Here is a 13,494-nt window from a genome sequence, read left to right on the forward strand (position 1 = left end):
ATGCCATAGGACTGAATTTGATTTTAATATTGAAGTGGTCAACTTTGTATGACCCAGAAGTTTGTTGCAGAGCATTAGTAAAGATACGTTTGCTTGTTACCCGACACAATGAGTCAGGACCAGAACCAGGCCAAGGCATGAGCTAATACTAAACATGTTTGAAGCGTTGTAATCGCCTTCATTCCGTCAGGGAATTCCACATTTCTTTTTTATCTGGTCAAATTTTGGTCTGAAAAATGTAGCATTTTTGTGTGTGTGTGTGTGTGTGTGTTAGACTAATAAACAAATATAATGAGCCATGTTTTAATTTGTCAATTTTTTATTGCCAATTAAAATTAGAAAGAACAAATTATACGACCCAATGTGTAAATTTTTCTGATCACACGTACAAGGAGGAAGGAGAAGCCCGTCCACAGGCTCCTCCAGCCAGATGGGCACGGGGGAATCGATGGATCCTGACTGTGAAAGGCCACAGCGGGCAAAAGCGTCTCGCAAACCACACAGCGGCTGATGTGGGATCTGATCTCGTGGCCAAAGAGCGGCATCATGGGTATGGCTGCAGTTGTGGAGAGCCAGTAGGATTTGTCGTTCCGAGCCGAGTAGTGACAGGCAGCTTTGTTGCAGTAGGAGAACGGCATGGTGGAAAACATGGGCAAGCAAGAGCCAGCTTGACCTACAAAGAAGCAAGGCAATATTGTGGGGGCATAAGTCAAAAAAGCTCTCATTTGATAATACAAGCATGACATTTGGCAGAAAAATGCATTGTGTGGCAGGCATTAAATTTAAAATATATACAGTATATCATATCAAAGTGAAGTTATTATTGATTATCTTTGCCATACTGCTATCACTCTATTTGGGAGAACAGTTCTGACCTTTCAGAAATCTAATATGACTAGATGCAAAATGCGCTAAGTTCCATGGTATTGCTACATAATTGTTCATATAACTAGCGTTTTGCCTTTTGTACCAAAGTACATTTCAAAGTCTGTACTTTTTTACTTTTACTTAAGTACAGGAATTGAATCATTACTTACGAGAGTCCTTTTTTTAAACAAGTATATGTACTCTTACTTACTCTAAGTACAGAGTGTGAGACAATGTTTTTTACAGCTAGCACTTTTTTCTTAAATAGAAACAGACAGTATATTTATACCAAATGTCATGATCATGCTTGTATCATCACCTAAATAATTCTGGCCAAAAATGCTGCACACCTAGACATGTGAATCAATTGACAGGAAGTGTCAATCATGCCCAATTTTACCCACCAAGGTCTTGTGTGTGAGCCTTCTCCTGTCCCTCCAAGTAGGCCAGACTATAGCCCACCCAAAGCCGACTGCTGCCATCAGGGCAATTCGGCACTTGAACTGATTGGCTGTGAAGAACAAACAGGAAGCCTGAGCTTGATGTTCTCGTATAACCTGGCACGCCTGGGTCACCACGTCCACCTGGGCTGCCTGGAGCGCGGATGGATGAGTAACACAATTCACATGAAAAAAACAAAAACATAGTGGTACAGAAAACCGCAAACTGACACCTCCCCTAAAATGTTTGTAATTGCCTATATTAATAGTTGACCATGTACCACAAACTATGATCCCAAAACACTTAAAATATAATATAAAACTCATCTTACAACATTACACACAAAAAAAGCTGACAGATGATTTTGATGTTGAAGAAAAAAATGCACCGGAAGTGCACATGTACATGCATATGTGGCAAATACTCAACCTAACTTTCACTAACAACCCAGGCTAAACGTAGCTCCTCCCCCATACAAGGATGTTAGTCTCTCAGTCATATATTGTACGTGGATCTGTTGTCTTTTCTAGTTCATTAACACAGTCATTTCTATAGTAATTCAAATAATTTGAAGTTCAAAAACACATTAAGATCTAGAGCATTACATGACAATGTTTTCATTGTGCAGTTTTGACTAAAAGAATGCAAGACAAGCAACTTGTGGACTCTTGCCTATTTTTCAAACTCCTATAGGTAACTTTTTTTTTTTAGCTCAGGATTGATTCCACAGAAAAAAAAACATCAATTTGTGAATAGCAAACCGCGAATAGGCAGGGGTTCACTGTAGAAGTAGTTAGAGGTGGTAAGCCTATCGATAAGCCTAACAACCATTAAATATTTCTGAAGATATATTTTAATTGCTGCTGAAATTTTAAAAACCAAATCAGCTTATCATTGAACTGTAAAAGTAAATTCTTTGTATTTACCTATTCTGGAGTAATGGAGAATATTGCGTGTATTCTTATTGTGGGCTTCAATATTAAAACCTGAGTGAATTATATGAGGTTTAAAACTCACCTTGAGGCCCTATGAATCCTGGCTGACCAAAATCTCCTTGTTCACCTATAGAACCATCAATACCAGGAGGTCCTTGGGGTCCAGGGAGGCCCCAAGAGCCAGATGGACCTTTTGGTCCTGGAACACAAGATATAAACAATGAATGAATGGTTCTCAGTCGAACACAGACATTCACTAAGGCCGAATAACTCCATCCATCCATCCATCCATTTTCTATAGCACTTGTCCTGATTAGGGTCACAGGTGAAGTGGAGCTGACAATGTGTGAGAGGCCAGGTACATGCTGGAATAGTCGCCAGCCAATTGCGAGGCACACATACACAAAAAAAAAATCGACTTGAACAAAGCGGTTTTTGGGAACTCATGTAAAATGGCATTTTATTTATTTCCTGAAAATGTGTAATTTTGGAGTTGCGAGGATTCTACCCGCCAGGAAATATATATACATGGTTATCCAGACATACACCCTACATCCATCCATCCATTTTCTGAGCCGCTTCCCCTCACTAGGGTCGCGGGCGTGCTGGAGCCTATCCCAGCTGTCATCGGACAGGAGGCAGGGTACACCCTGAACTGGTTGCCAGCCAATCGCAGGGCACATACAAACAACCAACCATTCGCACTCACAGTCACACCTACGGGCTCCAATCAATGCATGTTTTTGGGATGTGGGAGGAAACCGGAGTGCCCGGAGAAAACCCACGCAGGCACGGGGGAGAACATGCAAACTCCACACAGACGGAACCGGGGATTGAACCCGGGTCCTCGGAACTGTGAGGCTGACGCTCTAACCAGTCATCCACCGTGCCGCCTCCAGACATACACGTTTGAATAAATATTAGACTCTCTTACCTTTAGATCCATTACGCCCAGGTGGACCCATCGTGCCTGGGAACCCATTGGGTCCTGGGTAACCAGGTGGTCCTGGAGGCCCATCTGGAGCTCTCCTTGGGGGTTCATAAATAGAATCACCATGGGCACCCTTGGCACCTGTACATGACATACAGTAGTTATTCACCATTAGGAATGTGTGCCTGTGCAACTATTGATGTAAGAAATGGGGGAAAAATATTATAATAGGGTGATGTCTTTGGATAGCCTCAGTTTTAATCGAGCCAGTTCTACTCTGTGAAGAGTCCTAAAAAATCCTTTAGCATATCTCATAGCTTCTGTGCCACACACCAATGTCTCCAGGTTGGCCAGTTACTCCTTTCCTCCCCAAGGGTCCAGGATCACCTCTGAGTCCTTTAGCTCCTTGAAAACCTCTGGAGCCAGGAGGGCCTCTCTCACCTGTAGATAATGAATTTAGGCTCATGAATACATTTAAGATTATCGTAATAATCACAGTTTTAAATCATAGTTTAAAGGGTTCAACCTTTGGGTCCTGGAATTCCTGGATATGATGAAGCTCCTTGATTTCCTTGATAGCCCTTATCTCCCTTTCGGCCTGGAGGCCCAGGTAGGCCATTTGGCCCTGGATCTCCTTTGTGGAAAAAAAGGCTGCCTGGTTCACCTCGCTGCCCAGGAGGACCTAAGTACAAAAAGAGTATAACATCAAGTAAAAGTGACAACACACAAAAGGAACACATGAACATACCTTGGGGCCCAGTAGCCCCTTCAGATCCTGCATCTCCAACAGGTCCGGGCAAAGGTTTGTCACATTCTCTCCCAGGGTAACCAGGTTCACCTTGAGAACCGGGAGGACCTAATGGAAGAAGTGTAGGAAATGTAATCTAACATTTAATTAAGCATCAGCAATTATAAAAGGTTGATTCCAGTTGAATATTTCAAGTAATTATTAAGACTAAAACCTATTTATTGCATGCCTCCCATTTCTAAACTAACCTTTGTTTATTTGTAACAGGCTTCCAACAGTACTGACTAACTTAGGGCTCGCATATATTGATTTTTTGCCTCATCTGAAAACTGTTTTCTTAGATCTTTGGTTTTCTTGATGCAGTGATGTTATCTTGTTCTTGATTTGTTAGATATTTGATACCTGAGTCACCTGGTGGACCCATAAGGCCTTTCGGCCCAGGAATAGAGGGTCCTTGAGGCCCCGGCATTCCACTGGAACCTTTGTTTCCAGGATAGCCATCCGGTCCTGGGCGGCCAGGAAAAGTTACTCCTTGGGATGACAAATGAATACATATTGAAAAGACAATCTTCCTGAAGAACAACAACCGAGTAGGTAATAGCAAGTGTTAAAATTCCACTACCGCTAGCTCCTTTCATCCCTTTTGGTCCTCGAAGACCATCCAGTCCAGAAAGACCAGGAGGCCCAGGGAGTCCTTTTAAAGAATCAATATCATTAGCATTATTAAAAAAAAATCATTATTATAAATACTTTAAAATAATAACTGTCAAAACAATAATCCATAACTATATATATATATAATTATATATATATATATATATATATATATATATATATATATATATATATATATATATATATATATATATATATATATATATATATAATTGTCATGATGTTTCAGTAGTTGCAATAGTCAACTAGTCAACATCAGTACCTGAAGGTCCAGTTGGGCCTGGTGGACCAAGGGGCCCCACATACCCACTATCACCTTGAACACCTGGAACACCTGGACGACCCGGAGGGCCAATAGGCCCAGGAAAACCTATAAAGAAAATGTCATAAATGAGGGATAACAACATCTGTCCGCCCATCAATCCATCCATTTTCTTCTGCTTATCTGAGGACAGGTCACAGGAGCAGCAGCTTAAGCAGGGAAGACCAGGCTTCCCTCTCTCCAGCCACGTCATCCACCTCTTCTGGGGGGATCCCGAACCATCATTGCAGACGCTATACCAATCTGTCTCTCAATTTCCCACTCCATTTTCCCCTAATTTGTGAACAAGACCCCAAGATACTGAACTTGAACTCCTCCACTTGGGGCAGGATCTTTTCCTCGCCCTGGACACGGCACTCCACCCTTTTCCGACTGAGGACCATGGCCTCAGATTAGGAGGTGCTGATTTTCCTCCCAACTGCTTCACACTCGGCTGTGAACCGAGAGTTGCAAATCGCGACTTGATGAGGCCATCAGAACCACATCATCTACAAAGAGCAGATAGATAACACTGAGGTCACCAAACCGTGTCCACTCAACGCCTGAGCTGCACCTCTAAATTCTGCCCATAAAGGTAATCAACAGAATCTGTGACAAAGGGCAACCTTGGTGGAGTCCAACCCGCACTGGAAACGAATCCGACTTACTGCCGGTAACATGGACCAAACTCTGACACTGGTCGTACAGGGACGAAACCGCCCTTATTAATGGTTCCAGTACCCCATACTCCCTGAGGGACACAGTCAAACGCCTTTTCCAAGTCCACAAAACACAGACTGGATGGGCAAACTCCCATGCACCCTCCAGAACCCTACCTAGGGTGTAGAGCTGCTCCACTGTTCCACGGCCAGGACAAAAACCACACTGCTCCTCCTGAATCTGAGATTTTGCAAGTGCGCGTATGGTCCCTAGCAGGAAGTCAATTAACAAAGCAACACTCGGGTTCAAATTGAGGTGGAGGGACTGCGTTCGTCTCAGTCACGTCCATCTAGGGCTCATTGTCATCGCCCACATGAGCATTGAAGTCCCCCAGCAGAACGAGGGAGTCCCTAGAAGGGGTGCTCTCCAGCATCCCCTCCAAGGAGTCCAAAAAGGTGCATAGGCACAAACAACAGTCAGGACCCATTCACCTCTACTGGGGTGAACTCCAACGTATTGTCGTAGGGGCCATAAGTATTGCTACACCAGTTCAGTGCCTCTCACTGGGGGCAACTCCAGAGTGGGAGTTACTGCAATCTTTCTCAAGAAGACTGGCAGTGGAGCCCAAACTGTGTGTTGAGTTGGACAGAATATCTCAACCTCAAACACCAGCTCAGGCTCTTTCTCTCTCAGAGAGGTGACGTTCCACGTTCCTTGAGCTAGCTTCTGTAGCCAAGAATCGGACTTCCAAGGTCCCCGCCTTCATTTCCACCCAGCTCACGCTACACTCAGTGGCTTCCCATTGAGCACCAACATAAACAATTAAACTTATTTATGAAGTAGTTCACAAAGATAGCAGAAACAGAAAATCACCTAATCCACCGTGCATTCCTGGTTCACCAGGAGTGCCAGGCTGTCCAGGCATTCCCGAGTATCCCCTTGGACCCAGATCGCCTGTATCCCCGGGATCCCCAATTGGTGCTGGATAAAAGAGATATGAGGCGTTAGTAACCCTCACCCTGTAGGATGCTTGTTTTCACGATTTATTTCAGATTTGTTGGCAGTTGCAGGATAGTGAAGTAGTGGTTTGCACGTCTGCCTAAGAGTTCTGAGGTTTAGAGTTCGAATCTTAGCACCAACCTTCCTGTGTGGACTTTGCATGTTGTATAGGTAATCTAATGCAGGGCATCTGTTTTAATGCCCACAAACTCTTTTTAGCAATACAGTAAAATTTTAATGTAGCATTTCAGTTTTACTTACATGCAAGAAGTCATCATTGCATTATTGATTGATGTCATGTTTTGATTATGTTTGCATGAGTAAGAATAGCTATAGTGACTTTGTTTTGACTCTTTTCCGATGTTGAAGTGAGTGCAACATCTTAAAAGATTGGATCTAAGATGGTCTAAGAAGGCCACAGCTGTGTTTTGTTGATTTACAATAAATGTGAGATAGACAGATTAACGTCCCTCGTGATCATTGGAAGACGTTAACAATATGTTAAAGGAAGGATAACGTTACGCTGTTGTTGCCTGACACTACCGTCGTCAACGCAGCTCGCGACATCATGAAGGACCCCCCATTGTTTACAGTATTGTTTTACAAAGGAACACCATATACACTTTGTAAATAGTAAGAGGCACAGTTACATTATTTTGTGACGTCACAGACACCTTTATTTCGTCTTTGAAATGAGAACGTATTGCTGAAAAGCTTCAGCACCATCGTGGTCATCTTTACTGGTGACTGGTGAGTACAGTACTACTGCACACTTTTTTATACTGATTGTACAATATTTTTTGTGTTATCCGTTGCGCTCTCTCAATATATGTGTTTAAATGCGTTTGTTTTAAAAGTGTGTTTAAAGACCTTAAAAAATAGTGTAAATGTTATAAAAACATGCCTAGCGCTTACTTAAATAAGGTAATTCTATTTTTGTTTTCACTAAATGGGGCGGGGGTGGGGAGGCGACTGGAATGTAACCCCCTGCGATGGACGGGGACTTACCACTGAATCCCATTTCCCCTTTAATTCCTTTCGGCCCTGGGCTACCGGGTTGTCCAAAAGAGTCTCCTGGATCACCTGTAAAAGGTTTTGTGTGCTTTAGTTCAATTTATCATATGATAACCAGGATAGTTAAGTTTTTTTTTCTTCATTCACAGTTGTTAAATGTTAAATACATTTTATACATTCGGACTTACCTTTGGCACCTGGAAATCCTGGAACCCCTGGAATTCCTGGATGCCCCCTTGATCCTGGATCTCCCTTTACAGAACACAGGCATTGTTGATAGTTCTGTCATTATATATTGTTCCTTCCACCTATCCTGGTTTGGTATCATTTAATTTGTTTCACTGTAAAAACTTAAGGTCACTTCAGATCCATACCAGAGCGCCATCATTCCCAAGGTATCCCCTTGGTCCAGGAAAACCTTTCAATCCAGGGTCCCCAGAATCTCCAGGTATCCCAGGTCTCCCTGGTACACCAGCATCACCTTTAATTCCTGGTGAACCAGGGAACCCCTCCGGTCCTGGATCACCTGGCCCTCCGCTTTGGCCCTTTGCACCTAAAGAAAACAATGTAATTTTGTCATGAGTTACTCGAAATTTGTTTTTGCTGTAAAATGATCAATAATTCTGTATAATTTAGGAAATGCATAGCTCAATTGCCTATTGGTCCTGGTGGGCCTGGATGTCCTCTTCTGCCAGGGGTTCCTTGTGCTCCCTTTGTTAAACTCACAAGTCTTGCTTCTCCAGGTAATCCTTTGGGGCCACGTATTCCTGAATGGTGCCACAATTGGAGAGTCTATACATTAAAGTAAGGTACATAAATAACATTTTCCACTACTGTACATGCACTTGCATGGAGGCTGGCATTTCCAAACCATTAGGCATAATGTAGTCAACAGCAACTGAAGTGAAACCTTCTAATGTTATAAATACCTTTAATACCAGGATATCCTGGTTCTCCTGTGCCACCTGGTTGACCAATAAAGCCTCTTTCCCCCTGCTTGCCTCTGGGTCCTGAAGGTCCGGGAGGCCCTGGTAAGCTTCTGTCCCCATCCCTGCCAGGGAACCCCAACTCACCTCAAGAATAAATCAGAATGAAGTTCTCATTTCAGCAGAACTAATGTGCTTCCTTTCTCAATGTACTTTTCATTTCATTGTGAGTTTCTTTTGGAGATTTAACATGGTTCACCTTTCTGTCCTAGCCAACCATCATTCCCGGGATCTCCCGGAGATCCAGCAGGGCCTCTTTGTCCTGCTGGGCCTGGTATACCAGGAAGACCAAGGAGACCCGGTACACCCACATGGCCATGACCAGATAGGCCTGGATCTCCCCTTGGGCCCCTTGGACCAGGAATCCCTACAGGATGCAAGATTACAATTAATGTTCATTTGAGCTGGAGAGAAATCGAACCACATCCATAATTGGGAGATTTTGCGCTGCATCTTCACCTGGCACTCTCGGTCCAGGGTTTCCTGGAGGACCTGGGGGTCCAGGAGGTCCACTTAACTCGCATAATACACATGGTAGACCTGGAAGTCCTGGAGCTCCATGGTCCCCATTAAATCCTTGTTCTCCTTTTGGACCTGGCCGTCCAGGTTGGCCTTGTATACCTGTGAATGTTGTCAAATGTTTGAGATCCTGATTGAGTTTATGTTTGGCATATGTCCCCATACCTGGAAACCCTTGGCTTCCTGGACTGCCAGGAATTCCCTTTCTCCCTCTATCTCCAGGTTGGCCAGGTTGACCAGGAGGACCTGGCAAAGCATTGAGCACATCTCCAGGGTAACCTTTCTTCCCTGGTGGTCCTGGTAGTCCGGGAGTGCCTGGAGAACCATCAAGGCTATTTCCAGTCATACCACGGTCACCTCGATCTCCATTTAAACCTTGTGGCCCTGTTAGAAATAGAAAAAGATGTTTGCTAGTTAAAAATGTTTTCAGCTATAGTAGATTTTAAAATCTGCCTGACAACCTGGAGATCCGATCACTCCAATTCCACCATCATCTCCTTTCATGCCTTTAGGTCCTGGAAGTCCTGGGGCTCCTAGGAGGCCATCTCTTCCAGATTCACCTGGAATCCCTATAAGGATTCAAACGAACAAAAGTACTGTACTGCAGCAAGAACAAAGAACATGGCTTAAAGTCAGAGAGGTCTGCAGGTACTGTCTTACCTGGTGAACCAGGTTCTCCCTTAAGACCCGGTGATCCAGTCACATTGTCATGGCAACAGAGTTCAGTGTCACCTAATGACATACAGCACCAAAATGCTTTCTGAATTATACACGTGAATATAAATTGGAAAAATCGATTGAATTAATAAGGTATTCAACCTGGAGGGCCCTTTCGCCCAAGAATTCCTTGAGTGCCTGGATACCCTTGGTCTCCTTTCGGTCCTGCTGGACCCTGGGGGCCTTGGAAACCAGGACCTGGGGGCCCCGGAATCCCTGGAAGACCTTTAGAACCAAACATACCTGGGTCTCCTTTGGGACCAGGGCTACCTATATATGAGGCCCCCTATGAAAAGGTGTGAATATCAATTTTAAAAAAGTATCGTAGTCTTTAAAATTCATGCACAAAATACTATTAAGTCATATATATTGAAAGTATTTAAAACATACTACTTACAGGTGGTCCAGGGTCTCCTGTCAGCCCAGGAGGGCCATCTAGTCCTGGTTTACCAAATTGTCCAGTGGAACCAGGATGTCCAGTGTCTCCTCGGTTTCCCTTTGGACCTTTTAGTTATGAAAAAAAAGCTTGTGTTTTAGGGGTGCTAGAAGTCATTTTTAACAATTTTGGGCCTTCTCACCTTTAACAGTTGAAATAATATCATCCCCCTTTTGTCCCTTCACTCCTTTTAAACCCACATATCCTTTAACCCCCTGCAATAAAATATAAAAAGAGTTAAAATAGGTCAAGATGTGATTGCAGCTATAACACCCTGAATTTAATTGTGTGACAATTTCCATTTCAACATACGGTGTGCACATTTTTTAGACCAACACGCAATGTAAAGTTTATGCCAAGACTCCCCCAAATCAACAATGCTAAGTACTAAAACTATATGAATATGTAATGATTAATACACCACTCTTTCATTAAAAATATTAAATATTTAATGCAAAATTATATATATATAGCCCGTAGGTGTGAATGTGAGTGCGAATGTTGTTTGTTTGTATGTGCCCTGCGATTGTCTGGCAACCAGTTCAGGGTGTACCCCGCCTCCTGCCCGATGATACAGTGAGTCGGCTCAAATTTTGGTATCCATCCTTCCATTTTCTGAGCCGCTTCTCCTTACTAGGGTCGCGGGCGTGCTGGAGCCTATCCCAGCTATCATCGGGCAGGAGGCGGGGTACACCCTGAACTGGTTGCCAGCCAATCGCAGGGCACATACAAACAAACAACATTCGCACTCACATTCACACCTACGGGCAATTTAGAGTCCCCAATTAATGCAAGTTTTTGGGATGTGGGAGGAAACCGGAGTGCCCGGAGAAAACCCACGCAGGCACGGGGAGAACATGCAAACTCCACACACGCGGGACCGGGGATTGAACCCCACTCCTCAGAACTGTGAGGCAGACGCTCTAACCAGTCGGCCACCGTGCCGCCTAAAATTTTGGTATAAAATGGAAATTCAGTTATTAGAGATGACAAATTTTTGTTCAAAAATGGTAAAACAGTAAAGGTTTACTGAAATGGAAAGAGTCTTCACTTTTATGGCAGGTGGTCTAATAAATGCATTGAGCACTATACTGTATGTTGATTAGCCCATTGTCCTCACAGGTGGCCCTGTGGCACCCTCTTCTCCTTTCAGTCCTGGGTCTCCCTCAATCCCTGGAGTTCCCGTTAATCCTGGAGCTCCTGGAAAACCAGGTTGACCAGGCGGACCAGGCGGTCCTCGAACAAACCGACATTCACATTCTCCTTCACAACCTACGGGGATCATTGATAAAATGGCTTAGTCAATACTGTTCTCTTCAGTGTTCAAATGGCAATCATGCCCAAAAAGTACAACAAGAAATTCTCTTTACACTAGTAAACACCGTTGTTATGTATGAACATTTGAATTCACAACAAACGGACACAAGTCACCTTTATATCCTTTGAAGCCTTTGTTTCCATGAGGTCCTGGGGGTCCTCTATCACCAGAGTCACCTGGATAACCAGGCTCACATATATAGTCTATGGACTCAACCAAACACAAATGTAAGGCCCTGTAATTTCAACATAGATACATTGATATTGGATGTGTTTTAAATAAGGGCGTCATACTCACCGCCGCACCCTGAATTGATCATCCACGAAACACACTTTGTGTTAGATCACGTCAAATACACAAAACAACTTACAAAATATGACCTGAAGGTGTTTTATACCTGGAGGACCAGGAAGTCCAGTGACACCTTTAAACCCACCGAGTCCTTTTCTTCCTTTTGGTCCTGGGAGTGGATTGATTAAGTCATTGTACCTCCCTGGCTCTCCCTTAAAGCCTTTGGGACCCGGAGGTCCGCTAGGACCAGGCACACTCAGATAATCTGGCCAATAAAACAAGGTTTTATAAAGATCAGGCAAAGCAATCGTGTGTGTTTGAATACATCCTTCCTCTCTTTAGCACCAAGCCGTATGTAGCAATAGGTATAAAACCCAGTAACTAAAAAAATCGGTCAAACTCTGTATTCAACACACAGTACACAAGTATTATTTCATTTAGTGAGAAAAACAGACAAGACAGTATGATGATAACTGAACCATACACATTGTGCTGAAAGACGCTCACACATCGTGCACCAAGTCATGCAGCTGAAAGTTACCAACCAGAAACTTCTAACCTGGAAATGGTAGTCCTTTCGGGCCAGGAGGTCCATGCATACCCATTACTCCAGGGTCACCTGGTAATCCAGGATTCCCAGGATAGCCTTTTTCACCCTTTTCTCCTGTGCATATAAAATAATGCATATTAAAATGGAGAGATGGGGGCACTCAAGTCAAATGACTCAAGTTGCCAGTTTTATGACTTGCGACCTGCTTGCCAAACACTTTAGAAAGACTTGACTAGGCTTTGACTTGGTAGCCAAGAGACTTGACTTGACTTCGACTTGATCTACATGACTTGACAAGCCATCTCGTTTAGAGTTGGAAATCTGCGTTTTAATTGTGACAGTTTGGGAGATCATTTGCGCCAAACTGCAACACAGTCTGCATTGTGACATGACCACTTTGATGAACAACGATGGAAGGAGCCTCAAAGATAATACAATTTGGATTCAAGGATTATCTTGATGATGAAGTTTATAAAAAAAAAATGGCAACCTGCAAGGCTTCCAACTCGTGCATTAAAGACACAACAATATCGAACTTCATCCGTAAATACAAAACTCACAAAGACAGGTAAGCTAATTTAACAGTTTAGCTAGCTGGTCAAACTAGCTAACTGGTTTCATAGACTGGTTTGGGACGATTAAAAATATAAATGTGATTGTGAACGTTTTAGTACAGCTACGTATGGTAACTTGGAGTGGGACGCTTTACGATCATTGTCGGAACCTTTTGTTTCGGTTCATAGGCACGCAAAAGTCACTTGTTTTTCTCTCTCTTGCACTCTAGAGCAGAAAGTAGCCCCTAAAATATCATGTGAGTGCACAAGTGAAGCGGCGTTGCTAGTGTTGTGGAGATGGGGAAAAAATATAAGAAAGTGCAGTGACGTTTGTGGGCATGACGAAAGAGCTAGAAGATGCCAGAAGAGCTAGAAGATGCTAGAAGATTTAACTTGTATAAGGTGCAAATACTTTTTTTAGTGTTATGATTTATTGGGGGGAAAAATGGTGAATTTGTTTTTATTAACACTCCAATATACAGTATGTTGCTAGTAGCACAAGCGTGCATGACTTGACTTGCGACTTGTTTAAACCAAGTAATGACTTAACTC

General features: G+C 43.3%; 1 protein-coding gene across 1 annotated transcript in view; it reads right to left on the reverse strand.

Moving 5' to 3' along the window:
* The window catches only part of LOC133412160 (collagen alpha-4(IV) chain-like), a 60,094-nt gene that overhangs the window by 3,471 nt on the left and 43,129 nt on the right, over positions 1–13,494 (reverse strand). The window contains exons 23-51 of the mRNA XM_061695310.1: positions 12,398–12,502; positions 11,945–12,103; positions 11,845–11,853; positions 11,661–11,750; positions 11,350–11,501; positions 10,372–10,444; positions 10,191–10,297; positions 9,896–10,079; positions 9,737–9,808; positions 9,538–9,645; positions 9,242–9,460; positions 9,017–9,178; positions 8,757–8,924; positions 8,501–8,644; positions 8,228–8,338; positions 7,946–8,124; positions 7,760–7,823; positions 7,566–7,640; positions 6,432–6,539; positions 4,860–4,967; positions 4,545–4,616; positions 4,325–4,453; positions 3,923–4,030; positions 3,701–3,856; positions 3,508–3,615; positions 3,178–3,315; positions 2,326–2,442; positions 1,272–1,460; positions 390–673 (exon numbers count right to left, since the gene is read on the reverse strand). Of these exons, the coding sequence (XP_061551294.1) occupies positions 390–673; positions 1,272–1,460; positions 2,326–2,442; positions 3,178–3,315; positions 3,508–3,615; positions 3,701–3,856; positions 3,923–4,030; positions 4,325–4,453; positions 4,545–4,616; positions 4,860–4,967; positions 6,432–6,539; positions 7,566–7,640; positions 7,760–7,823; positions 7,946–8,124; positions 8,228–8,338; positions 8,501–8,644; positions 8,757–8,924; positions 9,017–9,178; positions 9,242–9,460; positions 9,538–9,645; positions 9,737–9,808; positions 9,896–10,079; positions 10,191–10,297; positions 10,372–10,444; positions 11,350–11,501; positions 11,661–11,750; positions 11,845–11,853; positions 11,945–12,103; positions 12,398–12,502 (3,698 nt within the window). The remainder of the gene's footprint in view (positions 1–389; positions 674–1,271; positions 1,461–2,325; positions 2,443–3,177; positions 3,316–3,507; positions 3,616–3,700; positions 3,857–3,922; positions 4,031–4,324; positions 4,454–4,544; positions 4,617–4,859; positions 4,968–6,431; positions 6,540–7,565; positions 7,641–7,759; positions 7,824–7,945; positions 8,125–8,227; positions 8,339–8,500; positions 8,645–8,756; positions 8,925–9,016; positions 9,179–9,241; positions 9,461–9,537; positions 9,646–9,736; positions 9,809–9,895; positions 10,080–10,190; positions 10,298–10,371; positions 10,445–11,349; positions 11,502–11,660; positions 11,751–11,844; positions 11,854–11,944; positions 12,104–12,397; positions 12,503–13,494) is intronic.

This window comes from Phycodurus eques, chromosome 13 (genome assembly GCF_024500275.1).
Source record: "Phycodurus eques isolate BA_2022a chromosome 13, UOR_Pequ_1.1, whole genome shotgun sequence".
In the NCBI taxonomy this organism is placed as follows: Eukaryota; Metazoa; Chordata; class Actinopteri; order Syngnathiformes; family Syngnathidae; genus Phycodurus; species Phycodurus eques.